The 20,621-nt window shown below is 41.3% G+C and overlaps 1 protein-coding gene across 7 annotated transcripts in view; it reads left to right on the top strand.

The window, feature by feature from the left end:
• ptdss2 (phosphatidylserine synthase 2) overlaps positions 1-20,621 on the top strand; it is a 93,914-nt gene that overhangs the window by 62,712 nt on the left and 10,581 nt on the right. For all 7 annotated transcript variants that reach the window (XM_078548926.1, XM_078548923.1, XM_078548921.1 and 4 more), the window contains exons 9-11: positions 12,311-12,425; positions 13,159-13,304; positions 15,722-15,907. In XM_078548926.1, coding sequence (XP_078405052.1) covers positions 12,311-12,425; positions 13,159-13,304; positions 15,722-15,907 — 447 coding nt within the window. The remainder of the gene's footprint in view (positions 1-12,310; positions 12,426-13,158; positions 13,305-15,721; positions 15,908-20,621) is intronic.

Genomic DNA, 20,621 nt, shown 5'->3' with positions numbered 1-20,621 from the left:
TGCAATCAATTACAAATACACCGTATTTAAGTACTAACACGTTTGTAACATTAAAATTTTTAGAATGCAAGTGCATATATTCTACAGTGTGTATCTGTAAATATGTGTACTTAGTGAATCTCCTATTCCGCAGCTCACAATGAATTAGAGGATGTGCTGTTTTATAGGGGTGAGATCATAGTATCAAGTAAAGTCATATGCATGACTGTGCTGCTTTTTAAGATGTAGTTACCTTTTTGAAATGAATGATGGATTCACTTGCAGGTCAGGTTGCAGATGAAAGCCCTGGGTTTGATTGAATGGCAAGTCAATTAACAAGTTGGAGACCATGTGGAACCAGAATGTTGTTGGAGAGAAGGAGCTGAAATACATAGCATTTTAAGATTGCTTTGCATCTGTGAGAAAGAACCAATGCAGGAGGTAGAGAGTGTAAATTATCCTAATTATAAGAACCATTTCTTTTAACAAGTTGAAAATCTGCTACATGTATACCTAAGTTTGAGCTGTTGAATTATTTTTACTTTGTTTAAACTTACTTATCTGTGGCCTGCTGCAGCTCTTGACATGGTAGCCAGGCCTGGGAAAAATGGCCCATCCAGAATAAATGTACCTGGACCTGCCCCACACCATAGTGCATCATGACTAAACACGTCTTTCCTTCCCTTGGACTTTTTCTCTCCATTGCCTCTCCCTGCCCCCTAACTCCTCCCCCGTGCCCTCCCTGACACCCCCACATTGCCACCTCACCCCAACTCTTGTAACCATATAATCTCCAGGGAAGGAGTGAGAAAAAACTGAGTCAATAAGGAGGGAGGTATTAAAATTTCTCTCCTATTCCCCTCGGGAGATCACTTGGGCCAATTGGTATCTTTTTAAAGGTGCTTACTTTATGATGTGATCTTGCCTCAGTCAGGAGCTGGTCCAGTTCCCTTTTGAAGGCACTCAGAATCGGCACACACCATACTAGCAGGCAGTGTTCAGAGGCTGTGGTTTTGAATATTGCTGAAAAGAGACATGATGTTGAAGCATTCTGTCTTGTACTTATCAGGCAAATGCAAGAACACCAAGTTTCAAATGATCACAATTTATACCACAGGAGAGAAGGGAGTTGATTGGTTGGAAAGTTGATTCTGATTGGCCAAGACACTGCCAAGCACCACGCTGTTTGATTCAACCAGCCAGTCGCCTGAATGTACCGCCTACTTAGCTGCTATCACACCGGCTCTGAAATTCATACAAATGATACGTTGCTCAATTGTGTGGTAGGCAGAATGTCTTTTTAGACTGAAAGCATCCTGTTAGTGGAAAATACCACTGGTGTAGTAACTGCACAGCAGCGTGTTTTCTGTTGTTTATTTTTTAAATTTATTTTTTATTTTATTTTTTTTCTGTTGTTTATTCCTTCGAGTTATCAACAGTCACAGATTGCAACTCTTTTGAGTACAATCACAGTTCTTGGTTTCCGGGAGTGGGACATGAACCCACAACCTTCTGATTCAAAGGCGAGGGTGCTATGGACTGAGCCGTACAGACCGTACTCAACTAGCCTGCACTTGCAAACCGAAAACAAAATATCTACCATTGGATATGATTCTGTGATTGGGTAGCATTTGCTCAACAATCATGACTGCACTAATGGCTACAATAACAACCAATTTAAGGTAACCAATCAAGCTTGTAATTTGGCTCATTTATATTTGCTATAAGTGACATACATACGTACGCAGGGACCTGTTCTCTGCAAACAAAAGGAATACATTCAAGCCTTGTGACTTTTTTGAATTACCCAGGAACTTGGAGAGCCTAAATTTTTCCTTTTGCCGAGGCATTGTCATAGAGAAATCAATCAGAATCAACCCGCCAACCAATCAGCACCTTTTTCTCCTGTAGTATAAATTGTTGTGGTTTGAAATTAGGCATTCAAGCACTTGTCCCGATTACAGCAAGATATGAAAAGCTTTGACAACATCTCTCTTGTCAGCAATACTAACCTGTTTCCAAGATGAACCACATCCATTAACTGCAACTTTTAGACTATGGAATTTTGGCTAATTCATAATCCAGCGGTTCAAATTACTGCTGATAGTACAATATGCGATCATGTGATGTAATCTTTTATCATCTTAAAAAAAAAAGCTAGGGTTGGGAGGTTAAAAACCAGTGATTTCATACTGAGTGCTTCTAGCCTGAAGTTGAAATTGATGCGCCCTGTCACGTGCTAGGTTTACACATCACCAGCGGCTTAATCCATGCCCACATGAGGGAAGTTGGCAAAGATAAGCCTATTGTAAAGCTGGCATCCTCTCCAGAATATGCAGTGAAAGGTCAGTGATGCCAGTTTGATTGACTTGAGCTTGCATTTCCTTAACCGTAAGACTTTCTTCCCTTAAAAGGACACAAATCCAATGTAGCAGAATGACATTGTTCATTGCATAGTGTGAAACTGAGAGATCTGATTTACTATTAACAAGCCATAAGTTGCGAGTCTATCTATAGATACATTAGAAACTTTTGTTTTATTTAGCTTCCTATTGGACGACATTGGATTCTGGAACAGACCCTTTGTGCTGGAGTGTTATACACAATTAACTTTGTTTTTCTTGTGTGAACTGGATTTTATTTGAAATGGGGAATAACCAAAAAAAAACTGAAGCATTAAACTTTCCTTCTCATTAACTTATGTTACTGGACCATTTTTACTAATCTAGAAATAGATTTATTCCTCATCCTGAGATTCGGAGATTAATTTTGGAATTGTGTACTTGCTATTGCGTTGTGTTTTCCCTGAGGAAAATTAGGTACCTTAAAATGTAGAACAATGGACGTGCATAATGCAATGAATTACAATGTGTCATGATTTCGCAGAGCGGTTCCTATCCAGAGGAAACGAGTTCATAACAAACCCAAAAACAAGCTGGAATCCTCACGGAGTCTGGCGTTTAAGGTGGCTCTTGTTGCAGCATTGATTTAAATCAGGGTTGTCCAATATACAGCCCATTGGCCGGGTGCCACCCATGAAGCCCCTCTACATGGCCCCAGGAGCTGGTTTTCAAAATTCCGGTCAAACAGGTGAGTTTCAGTGGAAGATTCTGCATGGAACTGCTCCTCCAATCAGAGACTGCTTCTCTCCCACGTTTGTTGCTGATAGGCTCACTAGTGAGGTCTACTCACTAATGAGAGAGTGCCTCTGAGTGTTGTGGGGGTGAATGAGAGTGCGTGTCTTAGTGTTGGGGGCGGATCAGAGTGTGCCTGTGATTGCGGGGTCGGTGGGGGGGGTGGGGGGCAAACGAGAGTGTGTGTGGTGGGGGGTAGAATAAGAGAGAGAGTGTGTCTGAGAGTGCGGTGGGCGGGGTGAAATGAGAGTATCTGAGAGTGCCTGAGAGTGCAGGGGCGCTGAAATTAGTGTGTCTGAGAGTGTGGAGGGAGGAAATAAGTGTCTGAGAGTGCGTGAGGGGAATTAGTGTGGGGGGGGGTGGGGAGAGTGCGAGAGACTGGGGGGGTGGTGGGAGAAGAGTGCAAGAGAGGGTGTGCGTGGGGGTGGGTGGAGAGGGTGTGCGTGGGGGCGGCAGAGAGGGCACACGTGTTGGGGGGGTTGCGGCGGGGAGGGTGCACTTGTGTGGGGGTGTGGATGAGTGCGGGAGACTGTGTTTAGAAGGTTCCAGCTTGTGAGTCTGCCTTGCTCCCAGTTTCAGATTTCTCATTCACTCTCACCACCATACACCAACACATACACGTGCACCCACTCACGGTGAGTGAGTGTACAATGAGACTGGGAGTGAGCTGGACACAGACTCTTACCCACTCACTCTCTGGTCATTTTTATTAATTCCTCTTTTTTAAATTAACAAGTCATTGCTATGACATTGCTGTACTTTTGCTCAGCAGTTGTTTCTTTCTTTAAAACCTCAGCTTTTTAAAAAAAATTCAGTTTAATGTTGTGCCATACCTTTCCTAAATTTGCTCATCAGCCCCATGAGCAAAAAAATACGTAATCGTGCCCCCCCAAGCGAAAAGAATACGCAAATGTGCACACCCCCCCCCCACCCCGGGCAACCCCAAGTGAAAAGGTTAGACTAGCCTGATTTAGGTGATTTGAAGACCTGCAGAGCAGAGGTATCGTTTGAATTGCACTCTCGTGAAGAATTTTTGCCGATCATTGTAATTTTAAATTAGATTATGGAATATTTTATGGCTGATCCATTGTTTAATTGCCTTTTTGTAAGGCTTTTGACCTAGTGTTTCTTGTGGTCCTCAAGAGTTGGAAACTCTTGGAGTATGTGGCTGTAACTTCGATTTTATCCAGGAAGTGTATTGTCGGCTACATCCAAGTTTACTGATTCTATCTTTAAAAGGGTGAGGCTAGGTTGTCCACTAACAGTATCTGATTCTGTGTCTTTGGCAATAATATGTGCTTCATAAGGGAAGAACTCAGAATGCATCATTTCTAAGAATTGCAGCTTTTTTTTACAGGTTTTGTGTTGATTGCCTCACTTGAAGGTACAGTGAGGTCTACTCAGCATTTTGATCAATTGCTAAAGCAATGGCTGAGTTTATGGGAGCCCAAACTGTGGTATTATGGCCTTGCATGGCTTGAGGGAATATTGAAGAAAATGAATGGTAGATGCAAAGAACATTTGTCCTGATTATTGATCCATATTGTTACTTAGAGGTCCTGGTGAATGCTGAGTGAATCCTATCTTTACACTGTTGGAGAATGTCGATCTTTCTTGTCTTCAGTAATTGTTTGAGGCAGGTAAGCCATGTCCAAACCATTCTTCATTGTTCAAAACTCCTGGCAATGGAACAGAAAGGCTGCCTGTGTGTCTGTAAAGAATCAAACTATGATGTTGATTTGTGACAAAGAAGTAAAATAGATTCTGGAAAAAACGGGGGGCTCTGGCCAGCCTGGCACAAAATATTTTAAAGGGTATGTCAATCTAGTGTGTTTGCTAATGCCCCTCAGATTTACCTGGGAGAAGCAAAGGGTGATTAGTAAGTCTGGCATGTGGGATTGGAAGTTGGCATGTGCATTAAAGTAGATGGAATATTTCAAGCTGTCCTGTATAGGTCCTTCCACCATGCTGAAGGTAGATGCACATCGTATAGCTGATGCGGAAATTGAGAGTTGGAATGGTGTTACCTGGAAGCTGTGTATGGCTTGGTTTCTTCTCATTCATATTCAGTTCTAAGCACCCCTGTAAACTGTTGCCTTAGCCACAGGATGACTGGTGTGGGAATGGGGTTGGTGGTGCAGGGGAGATGGGGAATGAGGAGAGTATCACTGGTTCAATAATTGAGTATGTTGAGGTTGGGTGTGAGAAACATTGCAAGTGTAGAGAGCTTGCCTCCCACCCACCCTGCCCAGCGTTAACATCCCCCCACTGCCCAGCACTAACATCCCCCCCTACCCAGCACTAACATTCTCTCCACCCCCCCGCCCAGCACTAACATTCTCCGCCCGCCCAGCACTAAAACGTTTTCAAAGAAACACAGCTTGCTTTAAATTGCTCGAGCATTGAGCAAAATGGTTGCAGTAGGTTATATTTGTCCAGTGTTAATAGTTGGTAACTAGACGGATAGCTGAAAAGTTGCCTTCATTTTGCATGGGTTTGATTAAATGCACCACATGCGGGGTCACATCATTTGGAGTATTAAGTGCTGGATTTAGCAGTAATTCAGTGCGTTACTCGCCAATATTCAGTACACGACTAAAATCGGTTTAAAAAAATCAACTAGTAGAACAATATGTAATGGAACTAATCAGGGAAGAGGCTATTTTAGATGTTTTGTGTATTAAGTCAGAGTTAATTGGTAATCTCAAAGGGTTCCTCTGGGGAAGAGAAATTATAATAGAATTTCACAACACGTTTGTGAGCGACATACATACTAGAGCATTGAGCTTTGAAAAATTAAGAACTCTGTGGGAAGAAGAGATCCAACAGTGGTTAACTAAAGAGGTTAAGCTTAGTGTTAGATTTAAAGAAGAACCTTATAATATTGCCAAGAGTAGAAAGCCTGAGGATTGGGAGAGTTTTTGATGTCAGCAAAACATGATCAAAAATGTAATAAAAAGGGAGAAATTAGAGTAAACTAACCAGAAATGCAAAAAAACAGATTATAAGAGTTTATATAGTATGTAAAAAGAAAGAGAGTAGCATAAGTGAAAGTGGGTCTCTTAAAAGCTGAGGCAAAATAAATTATAATGGGGAAGAAGGAAATGGCTGAGGCGTTAAACAAATTTTGTCTGTCTTCACGATCAAAGTCACAAAAATCACCAGAAATACTGGGGAACCAAGGGTCTAATGAGAGTGGAGAACTTAAAGTAATTAAGATTATCAAAGAAAAAGTACTGAAGAAATTAATGGTACTAAAAGCCAACAAATCCCCTGGACCTGATTGCTTACACACTAGGGTTCTAAAAGAGATGGTGGCAGATGCAGTGGTGGTCTTTCAAAATTCCTTGGATTCTGGAATAGTCCTAGTGAATTGGAAGATAGCAAATATAACACTGCTATTCAAGAAAGGAGGAGGAGAGAAAATGCAGTTGCAGGTCAGTTAACATGACCTAAGTTGTTGACATGGCACTTAGAACATGATAATATGATTAGGCAGCGTTCATGTGGTTTTATGGGAGAGAAATTGTATTTGATGAATCTATCGGAGATTTTGTGGAAGTAGCTCATAGAATATATAAAGAGGACCCAGTGGATGTAGTATATTTCAATTTTCAGAAGATATCTGATAAGGTGCACACAAGACAAGGGCTTGTGAGGTTGGGTAGTATATTAGCATGATTAGAGGATTGGCTAAAGAACAGAATACAGGGTAAAAATAAACTGATCATTCTTAGTTTGACAGGCTTTTTTTTTATTTGTTCATGGGATGTGGGAGTCACTGGCTTGGCCAGCATTTATTGCCCTTGCTTAGAGGGCATTTAATAGTCAACCACATTGCTGTGGGTCTGGAGGCACATGTAGGCCAGACCGGTCAGGACATTAGTGAACCAATCGACTAATGGTTTCATGGTCATCATTAGACTTTTAATTCCAGATATTTACTGAATTCAAATTCCACCATCTGCCTATGGTGGGATTTGAACCCAGGTCCCTAGTGCATTTCCCTGGGTATCTGGATTACCAGTCCAGTGACAATACAACTATGCCACCACCTCCTTGCTTTGCTGCAAGGATTGGTGTTGGGGTCTCAGCTATTTACAATCTGTATCAATAACTTAGACGAAGGGACTGAGTATAATGTATCCAAGCTTGCTGACTACAAAGCTAAGTGGGAAAGTAAGTGGTGAGGAGGCATGAAGAATCTGTAAAGGAATTTAAGACAGGCTTAAGTGAGTGTGGGAAAATCTGAAGTTAATTACTTCAGTAGTAAGCATAAAACAACACAGTATTTTTAATCTGGGTGCCCTTGGACATGTATTACAGAAAGTTAACATGCAGGTAGAGCAAGCAATTATGCAGGCAAATTATATGATGGCCTTTATAGCAAAGGGATTAGAGTACAAGAGTAAGGAAGTCTTGTTGCAATTGTGTTTTGGTGAACCCACACCTGGAGTAGTGTGTACAGTTTTGTGTGTCCAGTGACTTCTATACCCAAGGAAAAATATACTTGCCTTGGAGAGAAAGGTAATGAAGATTCACTAGATTAATCCTGGGAAGAAAGGGTTGTTCTATGAGGAAAAATTAAGTAAAATTGGCCTACACTCTGGAGTTTAGGAGAATGAGAGGTGCTCATTGAACCATCTAACATCTTGAGGGCTTATCAGGATCGATGCTGAGATTCTGTTTCCCTGACTGGTGAGTCCAGAACTGGTCTCAGGATAAGAAATTGGTCATTTGGAACTGATGAGAAATTTCTTTACAGAGTTGTAAATCTTCGGAATTACCTACCCCAAAGGGCTGTCAGTCTTTGAGTATATTCAGGGCTGCGATTGATAGATTTTTGGACTCGAGAGGAATCTAATGTTATTGGGATTGGACAGGAAAGTAGAGCTGAGGTTGAAGATCAGCCCTGATCTTAAATAATGGAGCAGGCTCGAGGGGCCTTTTGGCCTACTCCTCCTATTTCCTTGTATATTCTAATCTTTAAAGAAGTAGCTTCAGGCCACAGTCTGGAATATAGTATGTACAGAATCAGTTTGCAACTGTAAAAAAAATGACTTTGACCGCCTCTAACACCAATAAATGTTCCCTGGCTTTTTACACATTGTAAATGTGGTCCTCGGGAGCCTTGTTTGATAACCTGCCATTCCAAATCAAAATCGGAGACTTTAGATCCCAATTGCTAAATGGGAGGAAGTTCAGCTTTGTGGTTAGTTTAATTGGCAACTCAGGAGGCCCAGTAATTTGGATTCTTTATGTTTGAGTGTCACTTACGGTGGGACTGTTGCCTATCTGCTGTTAGTCACATTCCTGCAAAATAAAATGGTCTCTGTGAAGTGATGGAAAATTGTGCCCCAAAACTAACTAAACAAACTACTGCTTACATTTTCCCCTCTCGCAGTTCTACTCACTGTTCAGATGAAACATTTCAATTGTGTCTGTAACACAAAGTGAAGTTTTTTTTTTAAATAGACTGGATAAGTGGGTTAGCTAGACCAGCATTTATTTTCCATCCCTAAACGCCTTTGAGAAGGTGGTGGTGAACCGCCTTGCTGAACCACTGCAGTCCATGTGGCGGAGAGACACCCACAATGCTGTTAGGGTGAGAGTTCCAGGATTTTGATCCAGTGACAGTGAAGGAATGGTGATATAATTCCAAGTCAGGATGGTGTGTGGATTAGAAGGGAAACCTTCCCATCTGTCTGCTGCTCTTGCTCTTCTAGGTGGTAGAGTCATGGGTTTGGAAGGTTATGTTGAAAGAGCCTTGTTGAGTTTCTGCAGTGCATCTTGTAGATAGTACACAATGATGCCACTGTGTGTCAGTGGTGGAGGGAGTAAATGTTTACGGTAGCGAATAGGATGCCAATCAAGTGGAACGCTTTGTCTTGGGTAATGTTGAGCTTCGTAAGTGTTGTTGGAACTGCGCTCATCCAGACAAGCAGAGAATGTTCCATCGCATTCCTGACTTGTGCCTTGTAGATGATGGACAGGCTTTGGTTGGTCAGGAGGCGAATTACATGCTGAAGAATTCCCAGCCTCTGGCTATTACAGTACTTATATGGTAGCCCAGTTAGATCTCTGGTCAATGGTAAACACCCCTCCCACCCACCCAGGATGTTGATGGTGGAGGATTCAGCAAAAGTAATGTTGGTTAGATTTTGTTTGGCATTTGTGTGGCACGAATGTTAGTTGCCTGTCATCAGCCCAAACATGAATGTTTGTCAGGTCAGTTGCTGGGTGCAAGCACATACTGCTTCAGTATCTGAGGAGTTGTGAATGTAACTGAACAATGTACAGTCAGCGAGAATCCCCACTTCTGACCTTATGTTGGAGGGAAGGACATTGATGAAATAATTGAAGATGGTTGGGCTTGGGACACTATCCTGAGGAACTCCTGCAATGATATCCTGGGGCTCAGGTGATTGGCCTCCAACAACCACTACCATCTTTTTATGCAAAGTATGATTCCAAGCAGAGAGTTTTTCCCCATTGACTTCAGTTTTGTTAGGGCTCCTTGGTGCCACAATCGGTCAGATGCTGCTTTGATGTCATGGGCAATCACACTCACCTCAACTCTGGAATTCAGCATAAAGTCCTGTGTTGTAGCTTCACCAGGCTGGCATCTTATTTTTAGGTATGACTGGTGCTGCACCTGAGGAGTATGAGAGAGAATTTTCTTACACTCGTCATTGAACCAGGGTTAGTCTGCTGACTTGATGGTAATAGTAGAGTGAGGGATATGCTAGACCATGAGGTTATAGATTGAGGATACAATTCTGCTGCTGCTGGTGGCTCACAATGCTTCATGGATGCCCACTTTTGAGCTGCTGGACCTGTTTTGAATTTATTCATCCAAGATGGTGGTAGAGCCATCCATCTTGGTTGGTGTTGCTATGGAGTTAAGTTAATGTCAAATATTAAATTTCAATTTCACCTGTTAGACTCATGGAATATTTTAGAAGAAGCAGTTAAAACTGTTAAAGCAACATAAGATGGCTGTAACAGGTCATCTGACATATCTGCAACTGCAAGTTGATCAAGTTTCTGGAAGTTTTTAACATGGGTTACAACTAAGATGTGATCAGGCAATCCTCCTGTGGAATTTCACACCTGCTGATGTCAGGGGTTACTTCAAAGATGGACTTAAAATGGATTTCATCATTTGCAGAAATGATGGCTTGGGCATTTAAAAAAAAATCACCTAGCAACACAATAACCAAGGTTAGTCCAGACATGAGCTAATCAGTTACCTTTGTGGAATATGCTATAGTTATGGAGACAGAGTTCCTGTGATCATGTGACCCGTTTTGAAAAATCATCATCTGCAAATCCCTGCTTGGCAGCCTAGAGAAGAAACATGTGAAGGCAGCAACCTAGCTGTTTGCCTCGCTCTTTCTTTCAACTGAAGTAAACTTTTCTCTAAAGAAAACTCCAAAGCAGTGTTTCCAGGAGGAAAACCCAAGGAACACAGCCTAAGAATTGCCTCGGCCACAAACCACAGGCATCGTTGGCTCAGCCAGCATTTATTGCCTATCCTCAATTGCCCTTGTTCAGAGGGCATTTTGAAGAGTCAACCACATTGCTGTGGGTCTGGAGTCACATGTAGGCTAGACCAGATAAGGACGGCAGATTTCCTGCCCTAATGGACATTAGTGAACCAGATGGGATTGTTTTTATGACAATCGGCAATGGTTTCACAGTCATCATTAGACTTTTTAAATTCCAGATTTTTGCTTGATTCAAATTCCACCATCTGCTGTTGTGGGGTTTGAACCCAGGTCCCCAGAGGATTACTTGGTTTCTGGATTACCAGTCCAGTGATGTGTCCATTACGCCACTGCCTCCCCCAATAACTTTAATGCAATAAAAACTAACCCCTCAAGTGTTTAATTTCAAGGAAGCCTATTGGACTGAGTTCTTTGCAATCAGCATGTAAACAGTTAAGTGCATACACTAAATTAGCACGTTCATTCTCATAAATTTAAAAAAAACCCTGCTATGATCAGCCAAAGAGTCGGGAGAAACGGGGAGTCCTTGCACCCCTTCCTCACCTGGTTGTAACTCGGTGTGAAGACTGGACTTTGTCTCCACAAGGAATTTGCAGTTATCACTCCTAAGAATACTGCCTTAGACAAATGCATCTGTAACAGGTAGATTGGTGAGAGAGGTAAAGTAGGTTTTTCCCACCTGTCAGTTCTCTCACCACCTGCTGCACACCCAGTCTGGCAGTTAGGTCCTTTGGGACTTGGTCAGCTCAGTCAGTAATGATGCTGCCCAGTCACTCTTGACGGATGTTTAAGAGTGCATTCTGTGCCCTTGCCAACTTCAGTGCTTCTTCCATGTGGTGTCCAACATGGAGGAACACTGATTCATCAGCTGAGGGGGGAAGAATAGATTGTGATCAGGTGGAGGTTTCCTTGCCCATGTTTGACATGATGCCATGCAATGCCATGGGGTCTGGAATCAATGTTGAAGATTCTGAGGGCCAATTCCCCCTGACTCTATACCACTATGCCATCCCTCCACCTCTGGTCTCTGTCCTGCCAATGGGATGGGACATAACCAGAGAATTGTGATCAAGGAGTTTGGGATATTGGCTGAAACAAATGATCTAGTTACTATGGCTGTCAGAATGTTCGTTGACTAGTCTGTGGGACAGTTCTCTCAATTTTGGCACAAGTCCCCAGATGTCAGTGAGGAGGACTTTGCAGGGTTGACTGGCCTGGTGTGCCTTTATCATGTCTGGTGCTTAGGTTAATGCAAGGTGGTCTGTCCGGTTTTATTCTTTAACTTTTTTGTTGCCGTTTGAGACAACTGAGTGGCTTGCTAGGCCTTTTCAAAGGGCAATTAAGGAAGAGTTGACCTCATTGCTGTGGGCCTCAAGTACATGTACTCTAGGCCAGCCAAGGTAAGGGTGGCAGATTCCCTCCACTAAAGGTTATTAGAACATTGCGTTTTTACGGCAATCCAGTAGCTTCTTCATTATTATTATTCCAGATCTATTAATTAAATTTAAATTCCCACAGCTGCTGTGGTGGGATTTGAACTTGTCTCCGGAGCATTAGTGTGGATTATTAGTCCAGTAACATTGCCACTCTGCTACTGTCCTTCACTTATAAACAGCTATTTAGGAAAGATGGCCAGAGTGAGTTAATTCGTGATTTTTATTTGATATGGTTCTGCTTATCCTTCAGAGGGAAAATCAAGCGCATTGCTTTCCAATTTACGCCATACAGCTGGGTAAAATTTGAATGGAAACCAGCCTCAAATCTTCGCAGATGGCTGGCAGTTTGTGGAATTATTTTCATGGTAAGAAATTGGATATATTGTGTCGCAATTAGATGTGAATATTCGTTTACAAATTTTGCTTCCCAATATTTCAAAATAATTTTGTATTTTTTGACACATTGAGTGTTTAGGAATGGGAGTAGTTTAATGATTCTTTCACGGCTGCAAATTTCATGACTTACAGAACAGTAATGGCAACATAGCACTCCTAAAGTCTTTTATTTGTCTTATCCGTGGAGAATGGATAATCTGTGGTCATGTGAAGCTGGGAAATGGTCAGCTAACAGGTTTCCCCAGCAAATGTAGGCTTAAAATTGATCAGAAATAGGTGTGATCCTTGCACTGGTAAGGTGGTCGAGGTCAGTTTTGTCCTTCAAGGCAGTGAAATGTTGTCCCAACTTCAACTTTCCCCCTTCTCTAAAATCTGATGTGAAGCCCTTCATAAGTAGAGATGCTAGTATGAAGCCCCCTTTTGACCCATTTCTGTTTGTCAACACCAAGCTTGGCTTTTAGAAAAATGGGAAAAATGTACATTTTTCTTAAGCTTTGTAATCTATGCTACTGTTCCTTTAGAATAATTGTATTTTAAAAAAATAGTATTTATCGTTTCAGCGGCAGAAAGAAGAAATGGTTTAGTTTCACATTTCATTGTTCTGTTTTTTAAGAAAAGCACCATTGACAATTTATTTTCATTTGTTGCTCACTTCAATTATACTCCCAGCAGCTCTGAGCAGCCCTTTGTTTATGTTTCCAGTTCTTGCTTGCGGAGCTAAATACATTTTATTTGAAGTTTGTCCTCTGGATGCCCCCTGAACACTACCTGGTCTTGCTGCGTCTCGTTTTCTTCGTGCATGTAGGAGGTGTAGCAATGCGTGAGATTTATGACTTCATGGATGACTTGTAAGTATCTGTTGCGAAAGAGAGCCCACAGATTAATAATGTCATTAGGTTCGTTTAACTAAGTGGCAAACTAAGACCCTGGACTTTTACTGTTGTGTGAAAGTTTATCACTGATGTTCAATCCTTGTGGTGATGTTGCTTTCAAATGTGCTTTTACCTCTAAAATATGCTGCGTACATTCAGCTATTCAGTAAAAATCTCTCTCTCCACTATTGATTCACCAATTTTTCCAAAAGATATAAATTAAGTCATTTAGAACATTTAGGACTTGCCTTCCCCCTTCATATGTAGTGTTTTAGAAAAGGACTGGGCGTTGCTCATGGCAGTCAGTGACATCTCCCAAGTCAACATGCCCAGCATCAAGGCTGATCACTAGGCAGGGCATGTCGTTCGCATATGTCTGACACCAGACTCCAAAGCAACTGCTCCGCTAAGAACTCAGCCACAGCAGGAGCCTCCCAAGAGGACAGCAGAAAATGGTTTGGGGATGTCCTCAAAGCATCCCTGAAGAGGTCGAACAAACTCACTGACTAATGAGATTCCCTGGCTTGTGACTGACCAAAATGGTGAAGGTTAATTTAGGAAGGCACCAAACACTTTGAGAGACTTTGGGAACATGCAGGGAGAATTTGAGATGTCAGTGAGCACACAAACCTCCAAGCAATTCATCTACCCTGCCTTTAAAGCACCACCTGCTCCACATGTGGCAGAGTTTGAAGATCATGCATTGGACTTAACAGGCATCTCAGAAGCCATCATCAATCCAGAGGGAAAGCCTATGAAGAAGATGACTCATTGGCCACATCACATTCAGTTTAAGCATCATTGGAACCTGTCCACATCGCCTGGCATTGTGGCTGTACCAAATGATGTACTGAAACATTGAAGTAAGGCAGGGGACCATAGTGAAGCAACCTAAAATCCAAATTCCTATTGCTAAATTAAAGTGACCGGTTTCTGGTTCAGATTTGGCTCCTAGTCAACAAGGTCCACTTCAGGTTGGCTGCCACTCCAGACGCTTTTCCAGGGGCAGTTGAACTTGCACTTAAATACCAAACTGCACCTCTATTTCCCCTCCTCCTGCTCACCTCTCTCTCCCCCACCGCTCCCCAAACCCCTGCCAACTCTGCAATTTCTTTCGCTTATCGTTGAGGTTCTCAATGAAACGAGAATGTAAACCTCCTTTTAAACTCAAGGTGCAATGAAAGTTAAATGGTCACTGGTGGAGCAACAGCCTGCATGTACTTATTTTTATCCAATGCACTTGCCCAGTAGTAAAACAGGAAGGGCCAGATTCCAAAGCTCGGTGTAAGTGGGAGCTTACAAAAGCAAAATATCGCAGTTGTTGGAAATCTGAAACAAAAACAAAAAATTCTATATTGCTCAGCAGGCCTGGCAGCATCTGTGGAGAGGGCAATAGAATAATGTTTCAGGTGAATGATTTTTCATCTGAACTAAGAGTTTAGGTATACTTCCTTCACAACTTGCAGCCTTCCTGGAGATGTTCCGGTGGGGTAAATGGCCTGAGGCTACTTTACATTGATTTTGTGTCTCACTCCTCCTTTTCTGGTCTCCATCTCCCACCCCAATCTCTCTCTTTCCCCCCCCCCCCCCCCCCCCAACCCCACACCCAGAAAAGAATCCAGGGTAATGCGCTTCTGGCAGCTGAGCAGCAAACTGGAATGTATAGCGTAGTGCAACAAACAAGCACGCAGAAACAACATTCCCTTTAAGATGCACATATATGGCATGGACTACACAATGCAATTAAAGCTTAGAGAGAGCATTGCTTGTTGCCTTCTGGGAACTAAATTTTAAATATGTTTTCCCTGACACAAGATCAGAGCAAATCCAGATTTAATAACTTAAGTATGCTAATTAGATTGAATGGAGCAGTTGCTTGTTTGTAGCATGGTGCAAGGCCATAAATGTAATTTTTGTTTATTTTTTTTTAGGGTGAGTGAACATTTGTTTATTTTGCAGAGCGAGTGAGCATTTTCTAAGTGTGTCCCTTTTTATTAACTTTCTGCAAAAATCTGGATTGGTCTAAAGAAAGTCAGTGTCAGATACAATATAGATGAAGCAAATATTTCTTCAAATAGAAAGTTTTGACAGTGGATTAGAGGGGGCCTAGGTAGTCTCATCATTGAGGCTGTTGAAATGCTTTGCATATTAGATGAAAAAGAACTGAAAATTTTGGTACTGTTTTACACAGCAAGTGATGACCCAGTGTACATCCTTGAAGTCATTTCCGGTGGAATTAACCGTTCAAGTTTTATATTGTGGGTAAACGTGAAGACAACTGTTTCATGACTGGTCATTGTTTCCAGCTTTCTAAACTGATCAAAGTATAAGTTTCAATCAAATTGTTATCCCTGTGAATTTTTGATACTTGTATTAATCACCTTTCTGTGCAGGAAATTCCATAAAAAGCTTGGCCAACAGGCTTGGTTGGTAGCTGCGATCACAGTGACGGAATTCCTAATTGTGCTGAAATATGACCCATATACACTTACGCTGCCGATTCCTTTCTACGTCATCCAATGCTGGATCCTTGGATTTATACTAGTCCTGACTTGGACGATATGGCGTTTCTTTATACGGTAAGTTTTATTCATGAATTTACATTTTCTACGATATATTTGGTAGATAGTGTGATCAATAATTTCCCTGTCCATTAGAGTTTTAAATAAACAATTCATAACACTTAAAACATGACTTAAGCGCCCAATTAGTTTTACCAGAGCCTCCTTGTCAACTTGAATATCTTGCCAGTAGCCTCGAATTCCAGGCATGCCTTTCACGTGCAAAAGTGATTGTTTTCTATATTCAAAGCTGATGAGGCTTAGACCTGTCAAGTTTATGAAAGCATTGTGCAGTATGTGATCCTTCTGCTGTGATTTTTTTTTATTTTATAGAATTGGAGGACGTGAACTAAAAGTATTTTTTCCTTTAGAAATTTTAGTTTGAAGGAATTTTCAAAGTGTACATATTCATAACTTGCATCATGTTAGCCAACTTTGGACTTGTATTTCCTCTATCTGCACTAAGATAAAAACCTAAAAGGAACTTCATGCACCATTAAGCATTATTCGTGTTTACTAAACTAACTTGGCTTGGTTCTTGAACTGTTTTCTCTTTGGTACATTTTCTCCTGTCTCAAAGGTGACGACTCTCGGCTCCACTTATCAACCAGGAATCCTCAAGTGCCCCACCCAAGCACCCCTTTATCAGAAAGCCTAGATAATGAATGTCTGAAGGTTACTTGACTGGAAACCATTGTATCAGAGCCAAGTCCTCTTCTCATCTGAGGCGTTACTGAGTACCAATCAGGAGAAGAACTCTGTGATTTTTCTCTTTACTTTTACACTGAGCCCAAGTTTTAGTATCCCAACTGCTAGCCCTGGCTGAGATCAGATAACTTAAGAATAAGCTAGGGCTCTAACCTGGGACTTTTGGCATTGTGTGGCTTAGTACATGACACCGAGCTATTAGAGGAGTTTTTAGTCTGTTTTAATACATATTATAAGTAAAATTCATGATGTCCTTGGTGTGCGCATGCACGCATACATGTTTTATATACATCTATATATAGTGCTTGTAAGTTTATTTGGCACAAGGTGTTGAATTTGTGCTTCAGATGAATTAATATCTCCACCCTAACTGCTATGGGAGAGAATATTTCTATCACATGGCTGTATAAGATGTGCAGCCGAATCAAATTTATATGAGCATCTCAAAAACTTTTAACAACCATTTAGAAAGCACCCAAATAGAGTATACGTACTTCAAGATCATGTCCAAATCACATTCTAAAGATCTCCGCAGACTGATGAGATCCAATAAGTTGTAGAAATAATGAAATGCCAGATTTCCTCAAAATGGTCGTCAGTTTTGAAGTATTAGAATGCAAAATTCCTCTGGAATTGAAAGGGAGACTTTTGGAGGCTGACATGCAAATTAAAGAAAATCTTGTGAACCAGCACTGAGAAACAAATTTGTGAATGCATCTGCTTCCATCTCTCATTGTAACATTGCCTACCACTATTCTTGTCTCAACCCATTTGCCACTGAAATTCTCATCCATGCCTTTACTGCTTTCAGACTCAAACTTTTTAAAATGCTTTTCTGGCCAATCTCCCATTCTTTATTCTCTAGGAGATGAGCTGTAGCTCACAATATGCTTCACAAGGAGCAAAAGCAAACAGAGTTTGGCCCTGAACAATATGCGATGTTAGGATGAGTGACCTAAGGTTTGATCAAAGAGGTAGCTTTTAAGGAGTATTTTGAGAGAGGTGCAGAGGTTTAGGAAGGGAATTCTAGGGCTTAAGGCCCAGACACCAATAATGGATTGGTTCAAATCCAGGATGCGCAAGAGGCCAGAATGGAAGGGTGCAGAGATCTTAGAGGATTGTAGGGCTGGAGGAGGTTACAGAGATAGGGTGACTATAGAGAAATTTGAAAAAAATTCTGTTCCTTGTTTAAAATGTAGACTTTAGTGGAGCGGAAGCCACCGTAGGTCAATGAGCAGATGAAAGATTAGTGAACACAAGTTAATACAAGTTAGTTTTTGATGAGCTTGAGTTTATGGAAGGTGTAAGACGGGAGAGCAGCCAGACAAATGTTAGAACAGCCGAGCCTAAAGGTAACCAAGGCATTGATGAAGATTTCAGTAGCAGATGAGCTGAGGTGGGGTGGAAATGGTTGATGCTATTCAGGTAGGTAGGTGATATTGGTGTTGAAATAGATATGTGGTCAGAAACTCATCGTGGGGTCAGATAGGAAACCAAGGCCTTGAATGGTGTGGTTTGGCCTCAGACAGTGATGTGGGATTAGGGAATGGAGTTTGGTAGATGCTGAAGACAATGTCTTTGGTCCTGCCAATATTTAATTGGAGGAAATTTCTGCTCATCCAGGACTGGGTGTTGGGCAAGCAGTGTGACAAATCCAAGACAGTGGAGGATTGAGTGATAATAGTGATGAGGTATTGTCATTATATATGTGAAACCTGACATTGCGTTCTTGGATGATGTTGCTGAGGGAAAGCATGTAAATGAGAAATAAAGGCCTTGGTTTACTCTTGGGGTAATGGTTTGGGCGCCCAGGCCTGAGTCCTTGGTGGCTTAGATTTGCTCCCAGTGCCCCACATCTCAAAATGAAAAAAACTCATCACTTTGTTTAAATCCTCTCAAGGCCTCAACTCTGTGCATCTCTGACACCATCTTCTTGTTCCTCTCAGCCCTTGGGCTCATGGTCTGCCATCCTTTACCTAACTTCCCCCACTTCCCATTTTCCCCCTTACAGAACGCTTTGGCCATTTTTTTGGCTAGCACTCAGTATCTGTTCCTGTAAACTGACTTGGAATATTTTTCAATGTGAAAAGCAGAGAATTAGTGCAAGTTGTCATTGTTTTTGCAGTAGGACATACCTTTAATTTTTCCTCAAGGAAAGACTGTTGGTCTAAGGGGACAAATATGACATCACTGTCTTGCTTACTTGATACTGAGTCTAGTGCTAACCTTTTCTCAGTCAAAAGCATGGAATATCCTTGGAAGCCAGGTTACCTTGACTTTCAGGATTCAGGCAAGGAGCATGTTTGCAAAATGCTTTTGGTAAAAACTGTGAAGGGTGAGTTATTCATTGTGGAGAAGCAGATTCACAAGATGCTTTACCAGAATTATATCAGGGATGACAAACTTAAGTTTTGTGGAGGCACTAGAGAAGCTAGGCTTGTTCTCCATGGAGCATAAAAATCAAGGCGAGATTTTATGGAGGTGTTCAGAATTGAGCATGTAGATAAGAGAGAACCACTAGGGCTAGTGCACAGAGGGCACTGATTTAAGATAACCAGAGGGGAGATGGAGTGGGGGGTAACCATTTACACAGTAGTTTATGATCTTGAATACACAGACTGAAAAGGTGGTGGAACAGATTCTGTAATAACTTTCAAAAGGGAACTGCATAAATACTTAAAAGAGAAAAAATTGCAGACAAATGGGGAAAGAGTGGGTTAGTGGGACTTATTGGTTAGATCTTTAAGAGAGCTGACACGAGCATGATGGGCTGTATAGTCTTCTGTGCTAAGGTTCTGTTTCCTGAATTATCGTAAGGCTACTGAATGTAATTGTGCTCTAAAGAACGTGTCTGGCATCGGAAGAGTCATTCCTATTCTTGGCCCAAGTACATAACTAACAGTAATTAGTTATTATTTTCCTAGTCGTTCGCTGACAAAATGAAATTTATTGTAGCATAAATTGGCTCTGGTGTGACTTGTGACTTGTAAATGGAGGAACTCGTAATTGTTCTCTAATTCTGGCATTCAATTAGATTGTGTAGTTGAAACATATTTGTTTACTGATGCCTATGCCGAAGCAGGTCTGTTTTTCAGATTGGAGCATTGCAGTTGCTTTTTCCCCACCCTAAGGTGCAAGTCACTGTAAAAGTATACATTTCTTAGTTGATAAACATTTTAGGAGTTTGGCAACTGTTGATTGGAGTAGATCTCTTTTTCCCCCCCCAACTAATACATATTTGAACACTTTGAATCAAATGTTGAAGTATTAATGATTTTGATGTGGGAATAATATAACTCTGTTGGCTAACCTTACTGAGGCATGTAATAACACAGGTAGACGTTTTCATTAGAATGGCTACCAGTGAAAGCTATACCACCAGAAGACAATTAAAATTGGATTGTTCATTTAGGATGTCACCAATTGGTAGAAGGTTCTAGGGAGGCAGGTCTAAATCTATAGCAGAGTGGGCAACACAGTTCTTTTGTTGTGTTAACCTTCTAAAAATTCAACATCTCCCTATGTGTAGGTGACTTTTTGAAACTTAGTTGGATTGGGTGGGTGGAAGGAGGGAATAGTAAATAAGATAGGAGTAGGAGGAGTATTGCTTCACAATGATTTAGGCTTGGTAAATAGCAGACCAGTGACCTTTGTCTGCTCTTGCCTACTTTGTTGGTCAAAATTGGTATATAGCTAAAGCCAATTAAAACATTTTAAATGGCATGAATAAATTGGAATAAAATGTTGCCTGTAGCTGCTGTATATCACATTGTTGCTGTCATTACTGAGTGGTTTGCTACCTGTGATGCAATGCTGCATGATCGGCCATTTGAATCTGAAGCATTATTTCATTCATCTAAAATATTTCTAATTGAAGTTTAAAAACTGGTGTTATCTCAAAATATGTATAGAGTCTCAAACAGGTTTTTGTTTTATCAACTAAGCAAATACAGTTGCATACTGTTAACAACCCAATCTTGCATGCTAAGCAGAGTAAACTGAGCCCTACCTTGCGGTCCAGTCT

This window comes from Cetorhinus maximus, chromosome 9 (genome assembly GCF_964194155.1).
Source record: "Cetorhinus maximus chromosome 9, sCetMax3.hap1.1, whole genome shotgun sequence".
In the NCBI taxonomy this organism is placed as follows: Eukaryota; Metazoa; Chordata; class Chondrichthyes; order Lamniformes; family Cetorhinidae; genus Cetorhinus; species Cetorhinus maximus.
Note: the sequence above shows the minus strand (reverse complement) of the source record. Positions and strands in the feature narration are given on the sequence as shown.